This window comes from Silurus meridionalis, chromosome 12 (genome assembly GCF_014805685.1).
Source record: "Silurus meridionalis isolate SWU-2019-XX chromosome 12, ASM1480568v1, whole genome shotgun sequence".
NCBI classification, from domain to species: Eukaryota; Metazoa; Chordata; class Actinopteri; order Siluriformes; family Siluridae; genus Silurus; species Silurus meridionalis.
This window is the reverse complement of record NC_060895.1, coordinates 26626879-26653037: the sequence shown is the minus strand read 5'-3', so window position 1 is coordinate 26653037 and position 26159 is coordinate 26626879. Positions and strand designations below refer to the sequence as shown.

Below are 26159 nucleotides of genomic sequence, written 5' to 3'. Positions count from 1 at the left end.
ACTATTACACGGAACATATACAGTAAATTATAATTATAGTAAATATATTGCAATGTAATCATTCAGTAACGAATCTATTGCGATAAAAAAGTGAAAATTATAATCCGCATTTACAAACATCACGAGTAATTCTTCAGTTCAGTAACAACAGTCAAAAGAAAAGCAGAATATCCACGATTCCTTCATTACAAAATGAAACCCACAACCCTTCACATCATAATCCAGCACTGACTGGGTTCACTGCTCATAATAATAATAATAATAATAATGATAATAATGATGATAATAATGGTTTAACCCAGACCCCAATTAAAGAGAAAGAGAGCTTCAGGAATGTAAACTAACATCTGGAATGCTAACATATCTGGAACCCCAGACAAGAGAACGCGCGATACACCAGAACAGTGTAAACCTTTTACTTTAACACTGCTAAAGATTTCACTTTAACCACATCAGGGTGTCTACAGCAGGCTTTAAGTCATCAACATTGTTAGTTGAAATCACAAGATAATTTCCTTTAAAACACTCAACAAATAAAAAGTTCAGCAAAAAGTCACGTGTTCCTCTTTACTCCAGATGTGGAGACTCAGCAAAGATGTGTAAACTGAAGCTACAGTGTAAAATGCAGTGAACATGTAGTGTGTGTTTATAACCACCAGTTCAGAATGAATTCAATATGTAAGTGTTGTTTTCTGAAGACATTTCAGTTTTGCCCAAACTGTTCCTTTGGGTAAAAGAAAATCAGGAGCATGTGAGCTTTCTGGTGAACAGACTTATGGAATTATCTTCGCTGTGGATCACCTGCAATACACTACATAATGCCATTACTATAATGGAAACCACTTTAGTGTCCACTGTAACATCACAGAAAATGTGATAAGATATAAAATGTAAAAACAAATCTTCTATTTAAAATACAAAAAGTTTCATGTCTCAGAAAGAAAAGTTCACATACGCTGTGTCTTTATTGAAAATCAAAACATCTATACAACTGAAACATACACTATTTTAATTTACATCTTTTTTGCAGGGACTAAAAACCACGAGCAAAAATACCACATTGTTCTGAGAGCACTTGAGCAGAGCAGATCTGGATTAAACCCCAGTGAAGAGCTCTGATCTCACGGAACTGCAGGCGTGCATGTGGAATAAAACCTCACGGAGGAAGAGGAGTAACATGGACGCTTCCTACACACACTGATGAGATGAAACTGAGGCACAAAAGACACAAAGAGATTTCTCAGTGTTTGCTCTTTTTAGATTTTTTGTGAGAGCGGTGCGGAGAGCGGGAACGAGAACGGGATTTCTTCGAGGATTTTTTGGGTGTTCGGGACCTTGACCTGCGAGATCGTTTGGGCGTGGCAGAGGGGGAGGGGGATCTGGAAAAGAGAGAAAGAGAAAACATGATTACATACAGAGTTAACGGTCTGTAAATAATGAGCAGATATACAGATGAGAAAATAATACACCAGCACAGAAAAAGAGAGAAACACAGATGAAGGAAAAGAGACAAAATAAGAACAGGCGCAGACAGAAGAATTTGAAGGTAATAATGTAAAAAAAAGACAGAAAGAAGCAGATGGGTGGAGGGGAATATCGAGCGAGCGAGCGAGCGAGCGAGCGAGCGAGAGAGAGAGAGCGAGAGAGAGAGAGAGAGAGAGAGAGAGGGAGCAGACCGTTTGGAGGATTTTCGACTGCTGTCTCTGGGCGAGTCTCTGTAGGTGGAGCGGGAGCTGTCCTTGGTGTAAGATCGGTCGGAGCGCTCGGAGCGCGGTGATGGAGATCGGACACGGCGAACGCTGCTGCTGCGACTCGGACTGGGAGACGGACTGTGTCTGCGCTTCCTAACCAATCACAACACAGGGATTTTATTTAAGTCACTTTTCAGTTTCAGACTCTGATTCACTGCGACACTGCGGCGTGTGTAACTTACTTTTCTTTTCTGTTAGACGATGAATCCTCTTTTTCCTTCTCTTTATGAATTACATCAGATTTGTCTTTGTCCTTTTTTTCTTTTTCCTTCTCTTTATCTTTCTCCACTTCCTTTTCTTTTTCCTAAAAGTTAGAAAACAGAGGGACTTGAGCATGTCTAAAGGTCCTGCTCTGGACTTGGACTGGCTGTTAGGCGGAGTTTGCAATACTTACTGTTGATTGGCCAATAAAGATTTACTATGAATTCTTAACACACTCAGATTGATACCAAACTCTGATAAAAACAACTAGGAAAGACAAACGTTTGTGTGTTTGCGTGCGTGCACTCTGCTGAAAAAGCTGCAGAATGAAATTACACTAGTTGTACATCAAACCTAAATAGTACATTAATGCTGTATTCTCTCTCTCTCTCACACACACACACACACACACACACACACACACACACACACACACACACACACACACACACACACACACACACACACACACAGAGAGAAAGAGAGAGAACATGTGACTGACCCTCTGCAGCAGTTTGTCCCTGTACAGCTCCACCTGCTCCTGAATGCTCTGGCTGGATTTTTTAGGCCGTTTTCCAGATTCCAACTCATCCTGAAACTTCATCACTTTGAGCTGAAAACAGACGAGTTATTAAACATCCAGAAGACGGCCAACTGCACACAGAACAGCATGAGATGAGTAAATTCACCTCGATCTCCCGCAGTTTAGCGCGTTTCTCCTCACTCATCTCTGAGAGTTTGGCTGATCTGGAGTCCTGGTGTTCCTCTTTAGCAGGCTGGGTATGAAACTGAGCTTCTGAAGAAAAACTCCTTACGTTCTCCTTCACATCAGCTTCAGGTGTTTGCCTGTTATGTACAATGATCTGGTTATTCACAACCAAGTAAGAAGATAAAAGTGGTCACTAAGTCCTAAAATGATCAGGTGTATAAAAGTTCATATTTAAATGCACCCCATACGTATTATAAAACAAAAACACGTGTAGATTTTTACCTCTCACCACTTTTCTCAGACTCATCAGGTAAATCAAAGACTTCCCACTTTGATGTAGTTACAGCTGTGAATCAAACATCAGGAGAGAATCCTTTAGACACAGGAACACAGAGGAGATAAAAGAGAAAAATTTTTATAAATACCCTGAGCCTTGAGAGCAGATCCGTCCACTTCCTCCCACTTCGATGGAGCCATTTTAAATCCAGGTTTCCGTCCATCCACTGAACACACAGTCCAAATCAGGCTTTTTTTTTCTTTTTACAAAAGAGTTTCATTTTTATGTATGTCAATAATTTACAACTAATTCTGTCCACATGTTCAGAGTGAAACATTACACTGCTCACATCACACTACAACCTGTATTTATCTCGAACACCTGGCTGAGGGGCAGAGTCGGCTATTCATTATTATGGAAATCAGCTAGAACATCCGTATCCTGAGCACCTGAGGTGTGGGTAGAGTGAAGGTGTGAATGACTCACAAGGAAGGCCATCCAGTTCTTCCTCTGATCCTTTTATTGGAACACCATCCAGGTCTTCCAGCATAGCACCATCTAGCAGAGCTCCATCGATTGGTGTACCATCAACATCCTCTAAAGGAGCTCCATCCAACTCTTCTTCTACAATAGGAGCACCATCCAAATCCTCAGAGTGTTCAGTAGACTGATGCTGACACACACACACACACACACACACACACACACACACACACACACACACACACACACACAGAGTGATGCACCCTCATTTCCATTTAGTTAATAGGTTGTTTAGATACTGACATCAGGACATCTGTGATGTAAATCAGGTTAAAACTTGATTCACACTTTATTCAACAGGAACATGAGGGAAAGTGGAGTAGAGCATATAAACAAAAGAAGTAGAACATGGTTATGGTGCGAAATTCTTACCTCAGACACTTCTGGCTCCTTTTCCGGATCGAGACTGACGAGTCCCAAGAAAATGTTCTGTAGTTTGATGAGGAAGGGATCAGGATACACGGCCCAATCCTCCCATGCTCGGAAACACGACATCACTCTTTGCTGGGAAGATCAAGAGAAAGACCATTAATACACACATCCCGCTTCAGGTGAGAACTCACACAATCTCCTCTAGTTTCTCTCTCTCACTGTAAACACACACACACACACTCTACAAGTAGAACAGTGAGCAAACACAGAGGGATTACAGGAGCTCTGGTTCTCACACACACACACACATACACACACAGCTGCTTTACACATTTCCATAGAACAGCATTGTACCTTAAAATTCTCTGACTGTAAATGTCCCTGTATCGTCTTAAAGGTGGCGTTGAGATCCGAGAATATCTGACACAATTTAATCTCAAAGCTGGGAAAGAAAAAACGAATTATATCATCACACTTCTTATAATCTAAGATAAAAAATAAATATATATATTTAATAACAAACTTACAATTTCCGATAATAGGATGCGTTAGCGACTTTAGCTGAGGAGTTATACAGCACATCAGACACCAAATATAACCTCGCAATCTGTGATGAAATTATTTATATTATTTATCATTAGTTAAACACCAGTAAATCTCTTTACTTCCTGTCTTGTCAAAAATCAAACCACAGTACCACACTAATAAACACCATGTCATGGTGAAGTGGTGAAACCTTTTTAGAAAGTGGTGTTTTCAGGATGGACAGAGACTCAGTGATACACTCCACAATCTCCTCTGCAGCATCAGCATGAGTCAGACAAAACAGCATGGCCTCAGCAACATCACTCCGCCTGGGGGTGAGACCTCGCAGAATCTCCTCTAGTTTATCTCTCTCACTGTGAACACACGAACACACACACACGAACACACACACGAACACACACACGAACACACACGAACACACACGAACACACACGAACACACACGAACACACACGAACACACACGAACACACACACACACACACTTTACTCAGTAGAATTACAGGGCAGGTCTTCAATATTACACTTAATAATAAAAAACAGAAGAGACAATTTGTTGTGCCATCATGAGTGTTTCATACTCGTCTTTCAGTGATCCTTTCTTGATGGCTTCTTCCTCTTCATCTTCCTCATTCTCCTCCTCCTGAGGTGTGCCATGTAGGTACGGGTTCAGAGGAGGTGGCCGCCAGAACGAGCCGTTCTTAAACAACCTGAAGTCCTCTGTCCTCCATTTAGTTGGAGAATCTCCCTGTGCGAGACATTTGAGCGACTTCAGTCTCAGCTCACACTAACGTCTTTAAACATTTCTCAGGACTGTGTGTGTGTGTGTGTGTGTGCGTGTGTGTGTGTGTGTGCGCGTGTGTGTCTGGGTGCACGTGCGCACACGTGTGTGTGTGTGTGTGTGTGTGGGCACGTGCATGTATGTGTATGCATGTGTGCACGTGTGTGGGCACATATGCACGCATGTGTGTGTGGGTTCACGCATGTGTACATGTGCATGCGTGTGTGTGTGCGCATGCGTGTATGCCCCAACACTTACCTGCAAAATGGAGTACAACTTCCAACGATAATACACGTGAGCTGGACTCTGATTCTCGAATAAAAACCTACACACACACACACACACACACACACACACACACACACAGGTAATTTATTTAAAACAGTCCTGTGTGTTGCTGCAGTAGTCTGAGTGGTGGCGCTGTAGAGCTCAGGATGGTAAAGAGAAAACAGGGAACGCTGGAACTCACCTGTACAGCGGGTTGCTAATTTCTCTGTTCATGATCATGGCCTCAAACATTGGACCTTCACGCACCACAAACTCGATCATGCGGTGTATTAGAGAGAGCAGATTCCTACAAAAGCAACACAGTTAGACATGGATTCAGATCCATCACTGAAAAACACACACATGACACTATCCACCTACACACACATCCACACACGCCCTAACCCTAATGCATTACTTCAGAACAACTTCATTCTGCTTATCTCACACACACACACACACACACACACACACACACACACACACACACACACACCTGTACATTGAGTGGTGAGTGAATAGTGAACAGTGCAGTGTGTAAGGTTTAAAACTGACTAGCAGTGTAAACACACACACTGTGAGAATGAGGACAATGGCGATATGCTAACAGCACTGCTCCCTCACTGCACATTGCCTTTAGCGTCACCTGTTCATGCTAATGGTTTAGTTACCAGGACAAAGGGACAGGACATTAAATCTAGAACATCATGTAAAGATGATTTATAGTTTTGGGTCAGAATGTAGAAAAATCACAGTCACAAAGCATTGGAGCCGATCATACCGATGTGATTCTGTATACTTTCCCCAATCCTCAGTCCTGTGACGTTTTCCTGGTCCCTCGCTGCTGCTGCAGTTCAACTGGTGCTGCTCACCAAGGCCAAGGTCAAAGGTCACTGACACTACAGGGGATTGGGTGCTGCGCTTTTAACCCACACTACTGCAGCGGTTCAGATGAGCATCAGAGAGCGCGTGTATGTGCGAGTGAGAGTAAAAGTATGTGTGGGAGTGAAAGAGAGTAAGAGAGAGTGAGAGTGTATGTGCGAGTGTGTGTATGTGCGAGTGAGAGAGAGAGTGTATGTGCGAGTGAGCGAGAGTGTGCATGTGCGAGTGTGCGCACGAATGTGCATGTGCAAGTATGCACGAGTGTGCATGTGCGGGTGTGAGAGAGAATTTGCATGTGCGAGTGTGCATGCGGTGTGAGAGAGAGTGTGCATGTGCGAGTGAGAGAGTGTGCATGAGCAAATGTGAGAGAGTGAGTGTGTATGTGCGAGTGTGAATGTGCAAGTGAGAGAGAGAGTGTGTATGTGCGAGTGAGAGAGTGTGAATGTGCGAGTAAGAGTGTGCATGTACGAGTGAGAGAGTGTGCATGTGCGAGTGTGAGAGAGAGTGTGCATGTGCAGTGAGAGTGTGGATGTGCGAGTGTGAGAGAGAGTGTGTGCATGTGCAAGTGTGAGAGAGTGTGCATGTGCGAATGAGAGTGAGCATTTGCGAATGTGCGAGACTGTGCATGTGCAAATGTGAGAGAGTGAGTGTGTATGTGCGAGTGTGATTGTGCAAGTGAGAGAGAGAGTGTGAATGTGTGAGTGAGAGTGTGTATGCGAGTGAGAGAGAGAGTGTGAATGTGTGAGTGAGAGTGTGTGCATGTGCAAGTGTGCGCAAGTGTGTATGTGCAAGTGAGAGAGAGAGTATGTGCGAGTGTGTATGTGTGAGTGAGAGAGAGAGAGCGAGTGTGGATGTGCAAGTGAGAGAGTATATGCGGCGTAAATGTGCAAGTGAGAGAGAGAGTGTGTATGAGTGAGAGAGAGAGAGTGTATGTGAGTTTGAATGTACAGTGAGAGAGTGTGTGTGTATGTGCGAGTGTGAATGTAAGAGTGAAAGAGTGTTTATGTGCGAGTGAGAGAGTGTGTGTGAATGTGCGAGTGAGAAAGAGAGAGAGAGAGAGAGAGTATGCGAGTGAGAGAGAGAAAGTGTGTATGTGCAAGTGAGAGAGAGCAAATGTGAATGTGCGAGTGAGAGAGAGAGTGTGTATGTGCGAGTGAAAGAGAGTGTGTATGTGCGAGTGTGTATGTGCGAGTGAGTGAGAGAGAGTGTGTGTGAGTGTGTATGTGAGTGAGAGTGTGAATGTGCGAGTGAGAGTGTGTGTGTATGTGCGAGTGTGAGAGAAAGAGTGCAGTCTGCGAATGAGAGAGTGTGTGAGAGAGAGTGTGCGAGTGTATATGTGAGAGTGAGTGTGCAGTGTATATGTGAGAGTGTGTATGCGAGTGAGAGAGAGAGTGAGTATATGCGAGTGAGAGAGAGAGAGAGTGTATGTGCGAGTGAGAGTGCGAGTGTATATGCAGTGTGTATGTGCGAGTGAGAGAGTGTATATGTGCAGTAAGAGACAGTGTGCAGTGTATATGTGAGAGTGTGTATGTGCGAGTGAGAGTGAGTGCGAGTGAGAGAGAGTGTATGTGCAAGTGAGAGAGAGAGAGAGAGTGTGTATGTGAGAGTGAGTGTGTATGCGAGAGAGAGAGTGTATGTGCGAGAGAGAGAGTGTGTATGTGCGAGAGAGAGAGTGTGTATGTGCGAGTGAGTGAGAGAGAGAGAGAGTGTATGTGAGAGAGTGTGTATGTGCGAGTGAGAGAGAGAGTGTGTATGTGCGAGAGAGAGAGTGAGTGTGTGTATGCGAGTGAGAGAGAGAGAGAGAGTGTGTGTGAGTGAGAGAGAGAGTGTATATGTGCGAGTGAGAGAGTGTATATGTGCGAGTGAGAGAGTGTATATGTGAGTGAGAGAGTGTGTATATGTGCAAGTGAGAGAGATTGAGTGTGCGAGTGTATGTGTGAGTGTGTATGTGCGAGTGAGAGACAGTGTGCAGTGTATGTGAGAGAGTGAGTGTGCGAGTGAGAGAGAGTGTATATGCGAGTGAGAGATAGTGAGTGTGCGAGTGAGAGAGAGCGTATATGTGCGAGTGAGAGAGAGAGTGTATATGTGCGAGTGAGAGAGAGTGTGTATGTGCGAGTGAGAGAGACAGAGTGTGCGAGTGTATATGTAAGAGAGTGAGTGTGCGAGTGTATATGTGAAAGTGTGTATGTGAGTGAGAGAGAGAGCGAGTGTATATGTGAGAGTGTGTATGTGCGAGTGAAAGAGAGAGTGTGTGCGTGAGTGAGAGAGAGAGAGTGTGTATGGAGTGAGAGAGAGTGTGCAGTGTATATGTGAGAGAGTGAGTTTGAGTGAGAGAGAGTGTGTATGTGAGTGTATATGTGCAAATGAGAGAGAGAGTGTATGTGCAAGTGAGAGAGAGTGTGTGTATGTGAGTGTATATGTGAGAGTGTATGTGCAAGTGAGAGAGTATATGTGAGAATGTGTATGGGCGAGTGAGAGAGTGTGTGTGTGTGAGTGTGTATGTGCGAGTGAGAAAGAGAGTGTGCAGTGAAAGAGAGTGTGTGTGTGCAGTGAGAGAGAGAGTGTGTATGTGCGAGTGTGTATGTGCGAGTAAGAGAGTGTGTGTATGTGCAGTGAGAGAGAGTGTATATGTCCGAGTGAGAGAGAGTGTGTATGCGAGTAAGAGAGTGTGTGTATGTGTGAGTGAGAGAGAGTGTATATGTCCAGTGAGAGAGAGTGTGTATGTGCGAGTGAGAGGTGTGTGTATGTGCAGTGTGTATGTGCGAGTGAAAGAGAGAGCATGTATGTGAGTGAGAGAGAGAGAGCGTGTGTATGTGCGAGTGTGTATGTGCAGTGAGTGAGTGTGCAGTGAAAGAGAGAGTGTATGTGCGAGTGAGAGAGTGTGTGTATGTGCGAGTGTGTGTATGTGCGAGCGGCGAGAGAGTGTGTGAGTAAAGAGAGAGTGTGTGCGAGAGAGAGAGTGTATATGTGAGAGAGTGTGTGCGCGAGTGAGAGAGAGAGTGTGTATCGCAAGAGAGAGAGAGAGTGTGTGAGTGAGAGAGAGAGTGTGTATGTGCGAGTGTGTATGTGCGAGTGAGAGAGAGTGTGTGTATGTGCGAGTGTGTATGTGCGAGTGAGAGAGAGTGTATGTGAGAGAGTGTATATGTGAGAGTGTGTATGTGCGAGTGAGAGAGTGTATATGTCCGAGTGAGAGAGTGTGTATGTGCGAGTGAGAGAGAGTGTGTGTATGCGAATGTGTATGTGTGAGTGAGAGTGTGTGTGTGTGTGTGTGTATGTGTGAGTGAGAGAGAGAGTGTGTGTGAGTGAGAGAGAGAGTGTGTGTATGTGCGAGTGAGAGTGTGTGTATGTGCAGTGAGAGAGAGAGTGAGTGTGAGTGAAAGAGAGTGTGTATGTGCAGTGTGTATGTGTGAGTGAGAGTGTGTGTATGTGCGGTGTGTATGTGCGAGTGAGAGTGTGTGTATGCGCGAGTGTGTATGTGAGTGAGTGTGTGTGTGTGTGCGAGTGTGTATGTGAGTGAAAGAGAGAGTGTGTATGGAGTGAGAGAGAGAGCGTGTATGTGCGAGTGTGTATGTGCAGTGAGAGAGAGTGAGTGTGCAGTGAAAGAGAGAGTGTGTGCGAGTGTGTATGTGCGGCGAGAGAGAGTGAGTGTGTGAGTAAAGAGAGTGTGTATGTGCGAGTGTATGTGCGAGTGTGTATGTGCGCGAGTGAGAGTGTGTATGCGCAAGTGAGAGAGAGAGTGTGTGCTGAGTGAGAATGTGCGAGTGAGAGAGTGTGTGTGCGTGAGTGTATATGTGAGAGTGTGTATGTGCAGTGAGAGAGAGCGTGTATGAGCGAGTGTGTATGTGCAAGTGAGAGAGAGAGTGTGCGAGTGTGTATGTGTGAGTGAGAGTGTGAATGTGCGAGTGAGAGAGAGAGTGTGAATGTGTGAGTGAGAGTGTGTGTATGTGCGAGTGTATGTGCGAGTGTGTATGTGCAAGTGAGAGAGAGAGTATGTGCGAGTGTGTATGTGAGAGTGAGTGCGAGTGAGAGTGCGAGTGTGTATGTGCAAGTGAGAGAGTGTATGCGAGTGTATATGTGCAAGTGAGAGAGTGTGTGTATGGAGTGAGAGAGAGAGTGTATGTGAGTTTGAATGTACGAGTGAGAGAGTGTGTGTGTATGTGTGAGTTTGAATGTACGAGTGAGAGAGTGTGTATGCGAGTGAGAGAGTGTGTGTGAATGTGCGAGTGAGAAAGAGAGAGAGAGAGTGTATGTGCAGTGAGAGAGAGAAAGTGTGTATGTGCAAGTGAGAGAGAGAAAGTGTGTATGTGCAGTGAGAGAGAGTGTGTATGTGAGTGTATATGTGCGAGTGTATGTGAGAGTGAGTGTGCAGTGAGAGAGAGTGTATATGTGCGAGTGTGTATGCGAGTGAGTGTGTGAGTGAGAGTGTGTATGTGTGAGTTTGAATGTACGAGTGAGAGAGTGTGTGTGTATGTGAGTGAGTGTGAGTGAAAGAGAGAGAGTGTGCGAGTGAGAGAGTGTGTGAGAGAGAGTGTGCGAGTGTATATGTGAGAGTGAGTGTGCGAGTGTATATGTGAGAGTGTGTATGTGCGAGTGAGAGAGAGAGAGTGTATATGCGAGTGAGAGAGAGAGAGTGTGTATGCGAGTGAGAGTGCGAGTGTATATGCGAGTGTGTATGTGCGAGTGAGAGAGTGTATATGTGCGAGTAAGAGACAGTGTGCGAGTGTATGTGAGAGTGTGTATGTGCGAGTGAGAGTGAGTGTGCAGTGAGAGAGAGTGTATATGTGCAAGTGAGAGAGAGAGAGAGAGTGTGTATGTGCGAGTGAGAGTGCGAGTGTGTATGTGCGAGAGAGAGAGTGTGTATGCGAGAGAGAGAGTGTATGTGAGAGAGAGTGTGTGTGTATGCGAGTGAGAGAGAGAGAGCGTGTGTATGTGCGAGTGTGTATGTGCAGTGAGAGTGAGTGTGCGAGTGAAAGAGAGTGTGTATGTGCGAGTGAGAGAGTGTGTGTATGAGTGTGTATGTGCGGCGGCGAGAGAGTGTGTGAGTAAAGAGAGAGTGTGTATGTGCGAGTGTGTGTGTGCGCGAGTGTGTATGCGAGTGAGAGAGAGTGTGTATCGCAAGAGAGAGAGAGAGTGTGTGCGAGAGAGAGAGAGAGAGTGTGTATGTGCAGTGTGTATGCGAGTGAGAGAGTGTGTATGTGCGAGTGTGTATGTGCAGTGAGAGAGAGTGTGTGCGAGTGTATATGTGAGAGTGTGTATGCGAGTGAGAGAGAGTGTATATGTCCGAGTGAGAAAGAGAGTGTATGTGCAGTGAGAGAGAGTGTATGTGCGAATGTGTATGTGTGAGTGAGAGTGTGTGTATGTGCAGTGTGTATGTGTGAGTGAGAGAGAGAGTGTGTGTGAGAGAGAGTGTGTGTGTGCGAGTGAGAGAGTGTGTATGTGCAGTGAGAGAGAGAGAGTGTGCGAGTGAAAGAGAGTGTGTATGTGCGAGTGTGTATGTGAGTGAGAGTGTGTGTGTGCGAGTGTATGTGCGAGTGAGAGTGTGTGTGTGTGAGTGTGTATGCGAGTGAGTGTGTGTGTATGTGCGAGTGTGTATGTGAGTGAAAGAGAGAGCATGTATGTGAGTGAGAGAGAGAGAGCGTGTATGTGCGAGTGTGTATGTGCAGTGAGAGAGAGAGTGAGTGTGCAGTGAAAGAGAGAGTGTGTGTGCGTGAGTGTGTATGTGCGAGAGAGAGAGAGTGAGTGTGTGAGTAAAGAGAGTGTGTATGTGCGAGTGTGTATGTGCGAGTGTGTATGCGCGAGTGAGAGTGTATGCGCAAGTGAGAGAGAGAGTGTGTGCTGAGTGAGAATGTGCGAGTGAGAGAGTGTGTGTGCGTGCAGTGTATATGTGAGAGTGTGTATGTGCGAGTGAGAGAGAGCGTGTATGAGCGAGTGTGTATGTGCAAGTGAGAGAGAGAGTGTGTATGTGCAGTGTATATGTGAGAGTGTATGTGCGAGTGAGAGAGTGTGAATGTGCAGTAAGAGTGTGCATGTACGAGTGAGAGAGAGAGTGTGTGCGAATGTGTATGTGTGAGTGAGAGTGTGTGTGTATGTGAGTGAGAGAGAGAGTGTGTGCGAGTGAGAGAGTGTGTGTGTGTATGTGCGGTGTGTATGTGCGAGTGAGAGAGAGAGTGTATGCGAGTGTGTATGTGCGAGTGAGTGAGTGTGTATGTGCAAGTGAGAGAGAGAGAGTGTGTGAGTGAGTGTGTGCGCGAGTGTGTATGTGCGAGTGAGTGAGTGTGTGTGTGTGCGAGTGTGTATGTGCGAGTGAAAGAGAGAGCATGTATGCAGTGAGAGAGAGAGGCGTGTATGTGCGAGTGTGTATGTGCAGTGAGAGAGAGAGTGAGTGTGAGTGAAAGAGAGAGTGTGTATGTGCGAGTGTGTATGTGCGAGTGAGAGAGAGTGAGTGTGTGAGTAAAGAGAGTGTGTATGTGAGTGTGTATGTGCGAGTGTGTATGTGCGAGTGAGAGTGTGTATGCGCAAGTGAGAGAGAGAGTGTGTGCTGAGTGAGAATGTGCGAGTGAGAGAGTGTGTGTGCGTGCGAGTGTATATGTGAGAGTGTGTGTGTGCAGTGAGAGAGAGCGTGTATGAGCGAGTGTGTATGTGCAAGTGAGAGAGAGTGTGTATGTGCAGTGTATATGTGAGAGTGTGTATGTGCGAGTGAGAGAGTGTGAATGTGCGAGTAAGAGTGTGCATGTACAGTGAGAGAGAGTGTGTGCGAATGTGTATGTGTGAGTGAGAGTGTGTGTATGTGAGTGTGTATGTGTGAGTGAGAGAGAGAGTGTGTGTGTGTGAGTGAGAGAGTGTGTGTGTGCGAGTGTGTATGTGCGAGTGAGAGAGAGAGTGTGTATGTGCGAGTGTGTATGCGAGTGAGAGTGTGTGTATGCGAGTGTGTATGCAGTGAGAGAGAGTGAGTGTGTGAGTGAGTGTGTGTGTGAGTGTGTATGCGAGTGAGAGTGTGTGTGTGTGCGAGTGTGTATGTGCGAGTGAAAGAGAGAGCATGTATGTGCGGTGAGAGAGAGAGAGCGTGTATGTGCGAGTGTGTATGTGCGAGTGAAAGAGAGAGTGAGTGTGTGAGTAAAGAGAGTGTGTATGTGCGAGTGAGAGTGTGTATGCGCAAGTGAGAGAGAGTGTGTGTGTGAGTGAGAATGTGCGAGTGAGAGTGTGTGTATGTGCGAGTGAGAGTGTGTGTGCGTGCGAGTGTATATGTGAGAGTGTGTATGTGCGAGTGAGAGAGAGCGTGTATGTGCGAGTGTGTATGTGCAAGTGAGAGAGAGAGTGAGTGTGTGAGTAAAAGAGTGTGTATGTGCGCGAGTGTGTATGCGCGAGTGAGAGAGTGTATGTGCGAGTGTGTATGCAGTGAGAGAGAGTGTGTGTGCGAGTGTGTATGTGCGAGTGAGAGAAAGAGTGTGTGCGCGAGTGAAAGAGAGAGTGTGTATGTGCGAGTGTGCGCGTGTGTTCTGTTGCTCAGCTGAACAGCGTGTGTAGCGCTCACATGTCCAATGGTGTAGAATCTACAGAGATTGAATCTACATTGATAAGAATTTGGAGAAGAAGAGAAACATGTACCTTTCTGTTGGGATAACCACTTTGACTATGGCTTGCGACAGAGTCTGGATATGAAGTCACATCAGATAATAAACATAGAATAGACGTGAGTATTGTTAAAAGGAAACAAGCATAATACTATATGTAACATTGACCTACAACAGAAAAAGGTCTACGCTGGTCAGTTTTAAAACTTTATAACTGAACTACTGACACATTTACACCACACTGTCTACAAACATCTTTATTCAATTACATCTCTAACAACAAAACCAACAACATTGTGCTCTGAAAATAACATCAACACCTACAATTACAGCAGGGAGACTGTTCATTCTACAGCACTTACCCGTATCAGTGTATAGGGTTTATTCTACACTACAGTTACAGTACAGGAAGTTCACTTTCACAGGGTTTTATTCCTCACAGTAACCTTCTGAACTTATTATTACACCAGGTGGGAGGAGAAAGATCCAATGTTCTCTCAATCAGAAGGTGTTTATGTACTGTGTATTAATCATACTGATCTGGACCTCAGTCACATGATCTGATAAAGTTCATAGAGAATTGAGGGAACTGTGAGGAACTCAGCCCAGTCTTTCTATAAACCCTTTTTCTCATAGCTAATGTGACAGAACTAAGTACAGCTGTGTGGTCATGTGGCATCCGTGTGGAGCGAGTTACCTTCTCAAACTCATCTTTGTTCTTGGGAGGGGGAGGCATGGGGGCGTTGGGGTTCTTCAGCCTCTCTTTGGGCTGAGCATTGAAGGGCAGACCTGAGGGTGGAGGAGGCAATGTGTGCTCCATCATGGATGGAGGGATATAGATGGGGTGAGGGGGAATTGGCACACCTTTGCCCCATCCCAGCTTCATTTCAAAGTTCATTATCATTTTTCCTGAAAGGACAGAAGCAGAATTCAACACTGAACACTGCAGGCAGCTAAAGTACCACTTCACACACAACCTGTGTTCCTCAATGTAGCTGAGATAACACACTCACATTTACACTCCAGTATGAAGGAACATTAACCACATGGTAACACAAACCAACATTAATTTTAATTCAGTTCATTAAAAAAAAAAAAAAACAGCTGGAAAAATGAATAAAACACCAACTCCTCCTCCTCATCATCAGAAGAGGCGTGTTACTCACCTGTGTTGCTAAACTGTAAAACCTTCACCTTTTACAACTCAACACACACTCATCGCTCATCTTAATTCCTTCCACCGCCATATTATATTGTACACATAGTGGTGTGAAAGTGTTTGCCCCCTTCCTGATTTCTTAGTTTTGTGCATGTTTGTCACACTTTAATGTTTCTGATCATTAAACTAATTTAAATATTAGTAAAAGAGAACACAAGTGAACACAACATGCAGTTTTTAAATGAAGCTTTTTATTATTGAGGGAAAACTAAATCCAAAACTACATGGCTCTGTGTGAAAAAGTGTTCAACTGTGGTTTATCACACCCGAGTTGAATTTCTCTCGCCACACCCAGGCCTGATTACTGCCACACCTGTTCACAATCAAGAAATCTCTAAAATAGGACCTGCCTGACAAAGTGAAGTAGACAAAAGATCCTCAAAATCTAGACGTCATGCCCAGGTCCAAAGAAATTCAGAAGAACCACATTGAGAGCCATTATTCACAAATCACAAAAAGATGGAACAGTCGAGAACCTTCCCATGGCAAAGTTCCAAGACAAAAAAAAAAAAACACTGCTGAGCAAAAAGAACATAAAGGCTTGTCTCAGTTTTGCCAGAAAACATCTTGATGATCCCCAAGACTTTTGGGAAAATACTCTGTGGACTGACGAGACAAAAGTGAACTTTTCGGAAGGTGTGGGTTCCATTACGTCTGGTGTAAAAGTAACAGCGCATTTCAGAAAAAGAAAATCATACCAACAGTGAAATATGGTGGTGGTAGTGTGATGGCTGTTCTGCTGCTTCAGGACCTGGAAGACTTGCTGTGTATAAATGTAACCATGAATTCTGCTGTTTACCAAAAAATCCTGAAGGAGAATCTCCAGCCATCTGTTCCTGACCTCAAGCTGGAGCGAACTTGGGTTCTGATCCAAAACACACCAGCAAGTCCACCTCTGAATGGCTGAAGAAAAACTGACCTGAATCCTACTGAGATGTTGTGGCATGACCTTAAAAGTGGGTTTCTTGCTGGAAAACCCTCCAATGTGGCTGAATCACAACAAATCTGCAGAGATGAGGGACCAAAATTCCTCCACAGCACTGAAACAGACTCAGTGCAAGTTTTCACAAACGCTTGATTGCAGTTGTTGCTGCTGAAGGCGGCCCAACCAGTTATTAGGGTTAGGGGGCAAACACTTTTTTACACAGAGCCATGTAGTTTTGGATTTAGTTTTCCTTCAATAATAAAAACCTTTGTTTAAAAACTGCATGTTGTGTTCAGGTGTGTTCTCTTTTACTAATATTTAGATTAGATTCATGATCAGAAACATTGAAGTGTGAAAACGTGCACAAAACTAAGAAATCAGGAAGGGGGGCAAACACTTTCACACCACTGTATATACAAGTTTTGTGTATTTGTCCTACACTGTCTTGTGTTGCCTGTCTGCGCTGATTTTTTGTCTGCACTGGTTGCACACGATCCACTTTATGTGGTGAGGACCTGTTAGTAAGTGATAAGTAAAGTGATGCTGTGATGAGCGACATGACGTGATGAGAATGTGTTCACTCAGGTTTGTTGATGGTGGTGTGGTGGGTCGTCTCTTATCCCAGAGATCCTCATGTCTGTGTTTCCTTCTGCTTCTCCCTTTTAGTTCTGCTGCTACAGTGAGTCTTGTTCCTACTTTCACTCTGATCACTGTACAATGTCTTTACCTTTTATACAACAATAAGGAGACTTAATATCCACATCCTTCTCTCCCCCCCCCATCACCCCTCTTCTCTCTCTCTCTCTCTCTCTCTCCCTGATCACCCCTCTTCTCCCCATCACCCCTCTTCTCCCCATCACCCCTCTTCTCCCCATCACCCCTTTTCTCTCTCTCCTCCCTGATCACCCCTCTTCTCCCCCATCACCCCTCTTCTCCCCATCACCCCTTTTCTCTCTCTCCTCCTGATCACCCCTCTTCTCCCCATCACCCCTCTTTTCTTTCTCTCCAAACCCCCTTTCCCCTAATGTGTGACGGACAAATACAACAAAAAAATAATACGAGCATAAAAACTGATATTTTTAAATATATTAATAAATGTGAATCACCGTGTTGTTTTTTTGCCAATTTTTCTCTCTTGGGAGTTTGAATTTAGCAGTAATGTATTATGTGTTAGCGGCTGGAGCTCCTTTAAGAAGGTAGTGGATGGAGGTAAGTCATGTGACCGAGGCATCATGACCTGAATGAAGAGGGAGTCATAGACACACGTGTAGGAGAAAATTTGTGGAGGAAGAATTTTCCAAAATAAAACATTGTTCAGAACCAGATAATAAATAAAACAGAAATAACGTAAGTTATGTATTCTTTCTGTGCGGGCCGGTACCAATTGACCCACAGACCTGTGTGGAGATTATTGAAAACTCGTGTCGCACTCTCACCGTTTAAATGTTTAAGCGCTCGTTCTGCATCTTTCCTCGTCATGAAAGCCACAAATCCACAGTTTCTCTCTCGAGCTCTCTCTTCATCAGTCCTGGGCCACATGATCTTCACACTCGCTAATGGCCCGTAGCGTCCAAACTCCTGGCATAACATCTCCTCGTTCATCTACATAACAAACACACAAAATAACCAACTAAAATGCAACATGACTGGTTAAGGGTCACATTACCATGCTGAACAGTTAAAACTTAACACACACATTTATTCTACCACTCAGAGACCAATAAAAGCATAATCACTATGCTTGGCAAAGTGTATTGTGGAATATAGTGTGTGTGGTGGAGAAGGGTGTGTGTGAGTGTGTGTGTGTGGTGGAGGAAGGTGTGGGTGTGTGTATGTGTGGGGTGGAGGAATGTGCGTGTGTGTGTAGTGGAGGAAGGTGTGCGTGTGTGTGTGTGGTAGAGTCGTGTGCGTGTGTGTGTGGGGGGTGGAGGAAGGTGTGTGTGTGTGCGCGCGCGATGTAGGAAGGTGTGTGAGTGTAGTGGAGGAAGGTGTGTGTGGTGGAGGAATGTGCGTGTGTGCGTGTGTGTGTGTGGTGGAGGAATGTGCGTGTGTGTGTGTGTGTGTGGTGGAGGAAGGTGTGTGTGTTTGTGTGTGTGTAGTGGAGGAAGTGTGTGTGTAGTGGAGGAAGGTGTGTGTGTGTGGGGTGGAGGAAGTGTGTGTGTGTGTGGGGTGGAGGAAGGTGTGTGTGTGTGGAGGAGGTGTGTGTGTGTGTGTGTGTGTGTGGTGGAGGAAGGTGTGTGTGTGTGTGTGTGTGTGGGGGTGTAGGTAGGTGTGTGTGTGTGTGTGTGTGTGTGTGTGTGTGGAGGAAGGTGTGTGTAGTGGAGGAAGGTGTGTGTGTGTGTGTGTGTGTGTGTGTGTAGTGGAGGAAGGTGTGTGTGTAGTGGAGGAAGGTGTGTGTGTGTGTGTGTGTGTGGAGGAAGGTGTGTGTGTGTGTGTGTGTGTGTGTGTGTGTGTGTGTGGAGGAAGGTGTGTGTGTGTGTGTGTGTGTGTGTGTGTGTGTGTGTGTGTGTGTGTGTAGTGGAGGAAGGTGTGTGTGTGTGTGGGGGTGGAGGAGGTGTGTGTGTGGGTGGAGGAAGGTGTGTGTGTGTGTGGTGGAGGAAGGTGTGTGTGTGTGGGGTGGAGGAAGGTGTGTGTGTGTGTGTGTGTGTGTGTGTGTGTGTGGTGTGTGTGTGTGGGGTTGGAGGAAGGTGTGTGTGTGTGTGGGTGGAGGAAGGTGTGTGTGTGTGTGTGTGTGTGTGTGTGTGGAGGAAGGTGTGTGTGTGTGTGGGTGGAGGAAGGTGTGTGTGTGTGTGTGTGGAGGAAGGTGTGTGTGTGTGTGTGGTGGAGGAAGGTGTGTGTGTGTGTGTGTGTGTGTGTGTGTGTGTAGAGGAAGGTGTGTGTGTGTGTGTGTGTGTGTGTGTGTGTGTGTGTAGTGGAAGGTGTGTGTGTGTGTGTGTGTGTGTGTGAGGAAGGTGTGTGTGTGTAGTGGAGGAAGGTGTGTGTGTGTGTGTGTGTGTGGAGGAAGGTGTGTGTGTGTGTGTGTGTGTGTGTGTGTGTGTGTGTGTGTGTGTGTGTGGAGGAAGGTGTGTGTGTGTGTGTAGTGGAGGAAGGTGTGTGTGTGTGTGTGGGGTGGAGGAAGGTGTGTGTGTGTGTGTGTGTGTGTGTGTGTGTGGGTGGAGGAAGTGTGTGTGTGTGTGTGTGTGTGTGTGTGTGTGTGTAGGAGGAAGGTGTGTGTGTGTGTGTGTGTGTGTGTGTGTGTGTAGTGGAGGAAGGTGTGTGTGTGTGTAGTGGAGGAAGGTGTGTGTGTGTGTGTGTAGGAAGGTGTGTGTGTAGTGGAGGAAGGTGTGTGTGTGTGTGTGTGTGTGTGTGTGTGTGTGTGTGTGTGTGTGTGTGTGTGTGTGTGTGTGTGTGTGTGTGTGTGTGTGTGTGTGTGTGTGTGTGTGTGTGTGTGTGTGTAGTGGAGGAAGGTGTGTGTGTGGGTGGAGGAAGGTGTGTGTGTGTGGGTGGAGGAAGGTGTGTGTGTGGAGGAGGTGTGTGTGTGTGTGTGTGTGTGTGTGTGTGTGGGGGTTGGAGGAAGGTGTGTGTGTGTGTGTGGGTGGAGGAAGGTGTGTGTGTGTGGGGTGGAGGAAGTTGTGTGTGTGTGTGTGGGGTGGAGGAAGTTGTGTGTGTGTGTGGGTGGAGGAAGGTGTGTGTGTGTGTGTGTGGTGGAGGAAGGTGTGTGTGTGTGTGTGGTGGAGGAAGGTGTGTGTGAAGGAGAGTGGAGGAAGGTGTGTGTGTGTGTGTAGGGTGGAGGAAGGTGTGTGTGTGTGTGTGTGTAGTGGAAGGTGTGTGTGTGTGTGTGTGTGTGTGTGTGTGTGTGTGTGTTGTGTGTGTGTAGTGGAGGAAGGTGTGTGTGTGTGTGTGTGTGTAGTGGAGGAAGGTGTGTGTGTGTAGTGGAGGAGGAAGGTGTGTGTGTGTGTGTGTGTGTGTAGTGGAGGAAGGTGTGTGTGTGTGTGTGTGTGTGTGTGTGTGTGTAGTGGAGGAAGGTGTGTGTGTGTAGTGGAGGAAGGTGTGTGTGTGTGTGTGTGTGTGTGTGTGTGTGTGTGTGTGTGTGTGTGGGGTGGAGGAAGGTGTGTGTGTGTGTGTGTGTGTGTGTGTGTGTGTGTGTAGTGGAGGAAGGTGTGTGTGTGTGTGTGTGTGTGTGTGTGTGTGTGTGTGTGTGTAGTGGAGGAAGGTGTGTGTGTGTGTGTAGTGGAGGAAGGTGTGTGTGTGTGTGTGTGTGTGTGTGTAGTGGAGGAAGGTGTGTGTGTGTGTGTGTGTGTAGTGGAGGAAGGTGTGTGTGTGTGTGTGTGTGTGTGTGTGTGTGTGTGTGTAGTGAGGAAGGTGTGTGTGTGTGTGTGTGTGTGTGTGTAGTGGAGGAAGGTGTGTGTGTGTGTGTGTGTGTGTGTGTGGAGGAAGGTGTGTGTGTGTGTAGTGGAGGAAGGTGTGTGTGTGTGTGTGTGTAGTGAGGAAGGTGTGTGTGTGTGTGTGTGTGTGTGTGTGTGTGTGTAGTGTGTGTGTGTGTGTGTGTGGAGGAAGGTGTGTGTGTGTGTGTAGTGGAGGAAGGTGTGTGTGTGTGTGTGTGTGTGTAGTGGAGGAAGGTGTGTGTGTGTGTGTGTGTGTGTGTGTGTGTAGTGGAGGAAGGTGTGTGTGTGTGTGTGTGTGTGTGTGTGTGTGTAGTGGAGGAAGGTGTGTGTGTGTGTAGTGTGTGTGTGTGTGTGTGTGTAGTGGAGGAAGGTGTGTGTGTGTGTGTGTGTGTGTGTGTGTGTGTGTAGTGGAGGAAGGTGTGTGTGTGTGTGTGTGTGTGTGTGTGTGTGTGTGTGTAGTGAGGAAGGTGTGTGTGTGTGTGTGTGTGTGTGTGGAGGAAGGTGTGTGTGTGTGTGTGTGTGTGTGTGTAGTGGAGGAAGTGTGTGTGTGTGTGTGTGTGTGTGTGTGGAGGAAGGTGTGTGTGTGTGTGTGTGTGTGTGTGTGTGTGTGTGTGTGTGTGTGTGTAGTGGAGGAAGGTGTGTGTGTGTGTGTGTGTGTGTAGTGGAGGAAGGTGTGTGTGTGTGTGTGTGTGTGTGTGTGTGTAGTGGAGGAAGGTGTGTGTGTGTGTGTAGTGGAGGAAGGTGTGTGTGTGTGTGTGTGTGTGTGTGTGTGTGTGTGTGTGTAGTGGAGGAAGGTAATAATATTAAACAGAAACACACCTGAGGGTTTATGTTGCCCAGGTACAGATTCGTGGTTGTAGGATCACCAACATCATGTGAGCCTGGAGCAGATTCATCTAAAACTAAAACACAAACTGATCATCAACTCACCGTGGTGTATATATATATATATATATATACACACACACACACACACACACACACACACACACACACACATACACACACACACACACACACACCTTCCTCCACTACACACACACACACACACACACACCTTCCTCCACTACACACACACAAAAAAAAAAAACTTACAGGATCGTCTCCCTTCTGTGTTTGGAAGAGGCTCAAATCTACTGACACGTCCTTTCATCCTGTGACGTTCATCTCGCTCCTCTTGGATCCTACACACAAAAACACAACGGTATCAGCAAAACAACATTTTGTGTCTCTCACACACAAACACAAACACTTACTGTTTCAGCTCTTCTTTAAATAACTCCAGGTTGCTCTTTTTCTTCTCTTTCTCCATTTTCTTCACCTAACAGTTTAGAAACAACATATGAACAACTACAAAGTGAAGGTGAATTGAAAGTGGTAAAGTGAAAAGCTGAAGAAACTCACGCTGCGTTTGTCTAGAGCGAGGAATTGTGGTGGAGTCTCCAGCGGCAAAAATGTTTTTGCTTCCAAAATCTTGGATTTGGGTTTGTAGAGTTTTCCTCTTTTATCATCAGTCGCAGCTTCTTCTTTAAATATAGAGCATTAAAACTTACTATACAGTGTTTTGTTATTCACACACACACACACACACACACACACACACACACACATTTTTACCCATACTTTAAAAAACACAAATCCTCAAGTCCACATGGTGACACAAAAACAGTGTGAACAAAACGGAGAGAAAATATTTTCAAATACAATTTTTTAGTGTTGACATGCCCTCAGGATAAAAACATTTATTTCAAATTCATAATAAAATTATGAACATTTACTTATCGACAAATGTGTGTGTGTTTACCTTTAGCAGCGTTGGCAATTCCTCCTCTGACAAAAGTTTTCACTCGTCCTTCACCACCCTCAAACGCAGCCAGGAATTCCTCATAGATTTCTGCAGCTGCTTTCTCATCCTCCTGTTCAACACACATTAACACACACACACACACACACACACACACACTTTAACACACTAACACACATTAAAACACTCACACTAACACGTTAAAACACCCTCACACTAATACTCACACACACTAACACGCATTAAAACACCCTCACAATAACACACACATACACCCTCTCACATACTTACACACTAACACACAAACACACACACACACCTTCTTCTTCAGCTCGTCCTGTTCCTTTTTACTTAGTGTTCTTTTAGCCACAGCCATTTTTCCGATGCTGAAGGCCTTCAGTTTACTTTCCAATAAAGCCTGCAGAAACAAACACACTGTAAATTTGAGTTGAGCAGTTTGTGTGTGTGTGTGTGTGTGTGTGTGTGTGTGAGACACTGTGCAAACAAGCCAAACTAAACGACAAAGTTCCCAAAGTTTAGGATAATTTAAAACTAAAATATAAAGAAAACAGCGTATGGTGCGTTTCTTTTTATTTTTTGGAGTAATCTGAAATGTATTTTTATATATTTGTATTTAGATTTTGATGTAATGTGGCAATTAAATGCACTAAATGAGTTTAGTTTTCACAGATATTCTTGTAGGCAATTTTAGCAATAACAATGTTAATTTATCTAAAAAAGGAAACAAATTACTTGCTCATTTAGGAATAACGTTGGAATAATCGGTAGAATAATCAATTACTAAAATAATTGATAATATCCATTATTTAATCGATAATTCTACTCAGAACATTTGCCTGTAGTATCGTATCCAGGTGTGTATTAAAATCAAATCAAATCAAGTTTTATTTTATTTGTTAGATACATACAGAATACGACATGCAGTGAAATGTTTTTTACGACGGTCTGGCATGAGGGAATAGGATGGGGAGAAAAATAATCCAAGAAAAATGAAGACAGATAAATAAAGAGTATAAACTATATAAAATATATATGAGAAAAAAGTGTATATACATGGATGCTTATGAAACCAGTAAAAATTTAAGACGGTTGATGTGATTGTCCTTAAAGTGACCTTGTGCGGTATGGTGTGGTATAAAGTATAAAGTGCACTGTGCTGTGCGAGTCCAGAGTTAAAGTGACGTAGGGCGAAAAGAAAAAGAAAAATATGTGCAGAGAAAAAGTGTGACGATGGAGAGAGTGGACCAGTTCTAGATCCTGGCTAATATCGGCTTGGGTCGTTGCTATGGTAGCCAGGGAGGTAATAAGTGTGCACTGCATCTCCAGGTAAATCTGAATGTCAATGTTAATAATAACTCATCGCTAACTAAATTCTACTAAATTGTAGGGAGTGAAATTGAAGGTATTAAATAATGAATTACAACTTTAAATAAAATCTGGAGATAAAACCAGGATAACAGTGATTTGGAATGGGAGAAAAGAACAGTGTGTGTGGGAGATGTGAGTTAGAGAGTATTTAATTTGCACTTTTTACTCTGCTGTGGTAAATGTACGAGTTTCACCTCCCAGTGTTTAATAAACACACTGTTGTGATCTTCTGAGCGCCTCGTCAGTGTTCTAACTGCACTGTATTCCACTGTGTTCATCTCCCGGTGAGTTCCCGGTCTGAGAGCGCGTGAACATGGGCCTAATCTGAACAGGTTTAATCGCAAGAGTAAATAAACTGTCGCAATATCCCGTGTATCTCCCACTAATGTTCTGAATGGGAGCGTTAACTGACCGGAAATGTCCACGGTCCAAATACGTCACTTCCTCACGTGAACGAATGGCCGTTAACATGGTGTATAATACACATCTTTTTCAAATAAACATCTCTAACACATTATAGTCGCAGTTACTTACATTATTTCACTCAATAAAGAGGCTTTTATATTTAAGCTACTTAATGAATATTTCATGAGAATTAAATGGAGATGCATCTGAATACAATTGCTGAATGTTAGCAACACTGCAACACGCAGTTAGCGTTAGCATGCTAACCAGATACCGGGTACAGAGTTAGCATGCTAACCAATACCGGGTACAGTTGTATATAACTATATAAATAATATTTAAACCAGACTGTGCCTTTTATTTTATAATTTATATACAGAAACTATTCAGGGATATTCAGCCAGTTGTGGTTTATTTAAAGTGCAATGTGTAATTAGAAAAGAAAATTAGCACGCTAACCAGCAGCATAACATCATGTTCGGCTGTAGCTAACAGACTAGTGCTAGCGGGATGTGTGTTAGCTGCAGCTGACACAATTAGAACAGTATGGTGTGTGTGTGTTATTAAAGCCCTAACCCTGAGTGCTTAAATTGAGAAAATAATAATATGTACCTTAGAGCTAGCCCTCGGTGTTCCGCCTGCCGCGCGCTCCGCCATTTTCACACTGCAATGCAAAACGCCGGGCCGCGTCCCAAATTACAGCCTGTCTTCAACCTAGTGCACTATACAGAGCATCAACTACAACAGATACCGTAACCTATGTAGTGCACGTTTATAAGAAGGACAGATGCAGTTAAGATTTAACCTCGAAAAGGTTCATATGATTGTGATAGAAAAATGCATTTCTTTGTGGCGGTGACTAAACCGCCCCTACAGGAAACAAAGTGCACTAGATAGAGACTAAAAGTGCACTAGATAGGGAAAAAAGTGCACTAGATAGAGACTGAGAGTGCACTAGTTAGAGACTAAAAGTGCACTAGATAGAGACTAAGAGTGCACTAGATAGAGACTAAAAGTGCACTAGATAGAGACTAAAAGTGCACTAGATAGAGACTGAGAGTGCACTAGATAGAGACTAAGAGTGCACTAGATAGAGACTGAGAGTGCACTAGATAGAGACTAAAAGTGCACTAGATAGAGGATAGAGACTAAGAGTGCACTAGATAGAGACTAAAAGTGCACTAGATAGAGACTGAGAGTGTACTAGTTAGAGACTAAAAGTGCACTAGATAGAGACTAAGAGTGCACTAGATAGAGACTAAAAGTGCACTAGATAGAGACTGAGAGTGCACTAGATAGAGACTAAAAGTGCACTAGATAGAGACTGAGAGTGCACTAGATAGAGACTAAGAGTGCACTAGATAGAGACTGAGAGTGCACTAGATAGAGACCAAAAGTGCACTAGATAGAGGATAGAGACTAAGAGTGCACTAGATAGAGACTAAGAGTGCACTAGATAGAGACTGAGAGTGCACTAGATAGAGACTAAAAGTGCACTAGATAGAGGATAGAGACTAAGAGTGCACTAGATAGAGACTAAGAGTGCACTAGATAGAGACTAAGAGTGCACTAGATAGAGACTGAGAGTGCACTAGATAGAGGATAGAGACTAAGAGTGCACTAGATAGAGACTAAGAGTGCACTAGATAGAGGATAGAGACTAAAAGTGCACTAGATAGAGACTAAAAGTGCACTAGATAGAGGATAGAGACTAAAAGTGCACTAGATAGAGACTAAGAGTGCACTAGATAGAGACTAAGAGTGCACTAGATAGGGAATAAAAGTGCACTAGATAGAGACTAAAAGTGCACTAGATAGGGAGTGGAAGTGCACATATGTATAGAATAAAGGCTTATTTGGGATTTAGCCAGACATAAAGCCGTAAAGCAAAATGAACAGATTTTAAAGCACTTTCTTCACACACACACACACACACACACACACACACACACACACACACACACACACACACACACAGCAGGAGGAGCTCAGAGTAAAATGAACTGAACTCAGATCAGTACATGAGTTGGAGTTACACCCTGTGACCGCAGAAGCTGCAGGACCGCCCCCCCCCCCGCACGCACACACGCGCACACACACTAATAATAATAATAATAATAATAAGATAGATAGATAGACAGATAGATAGATAGAT

The 26159-nt window shown here is 44.6% G+C and overlaps 1 protein-coding gene across 4 annotated transcripts; it reads right to left on the bottom strand.

The window, feature by feature from the left end:
• Positions 1 to 946: 946 nt before the first annotated feature.
• LOC124394528 (U2 snRNP-associated SURP domain containing) lies at positions 947 to 24764 on the bottom strand. Of its 4 annotated transcripts, none has more exons than XM_046862803.1 (25): positions 24617 to 24764; positions 22530 to 22628; positions 22211 to 22322; positions 21811 to 21932; positions 21663 to 21727; positions 21502 to 21590; positions 21226 to 21308; positions 17479 to 17644; positions 14596 to 14807; positions 13933 to 13976; positions 5648 to 5752; positions 5437 to 5503; positions 4979 to 5145; positions 4590 to 4752; positions 4381 to 4460; positions 4208 to 4295; positions 3854 to 3985; positions 3425 to 3611; positions 3087 to 3164; positions 2944 to 3007; positions 2642 to 2798; positions 2455 to 2565; positions 1934 to 2055; positions 1677 to 1844; positions 947 to 1379 (listed from the first exon to the last, which is right to left on the bottom strand). In XM_046862803.1, exons 1-25 carry the CDS (start codon positions 24659 to 24661, stop codon positions 1241 to 1243), a joined length of 2865 nt encoding a protein of 954 aa, XP_046718759.1. In that variant the 5' UTR covers positions 24662 to 24764; the 3' UTR covers positions 947 to 1240. The 4 variants fall into 4 exon arrangements, with proteins under 4 accessions (XP_046718759.1, XP_046718760.1, XP_046718762.1 ...); XM_046862804.1 differs by having other exon boundaries at positions 21811 to 21929; XM_046862806.1 differs by lacking the exons at positions 13933 to 13976; positions 17479 to 17644; positions 21226 to 21308; ... (4 more) ...; positions 22530 to 22628; positions 24617 to 24764 and having other exon boundaries at positions 14596 to 14741.
• Between the last annotated feature and the right edge of the window lie 1395 nt (positions 24765 to 26159).

What these genes read in the sequence shown, in the direction of transcription:
- LOC124394528 (XM_046862803.1), bottom strand. Translation starts at nt 24,661, where the DNA reads ATGGCGGAGCGCGCGGCAGGCGGAACACCGAGGGCTAGCTCTAAG. An exon ending in AGGACGAGCTGAAGAAGAAG is followed by an intron (nt 22,323 to 22,529) that starts GTGTGTGTGTGT and finishes TGTGTTGAACAG; the next exon opens with GAGGATGAGAAAGCAGCTGC. An exon ending in TACAGTCAGAGAATTTTAAG is followed by an intron (nt 3,986 to 4,207) that starts GTACAATGCTGT and finishes TGATCTTCCCAG; the next exon opens with CAAAGAGTGATGTCGTGTTT.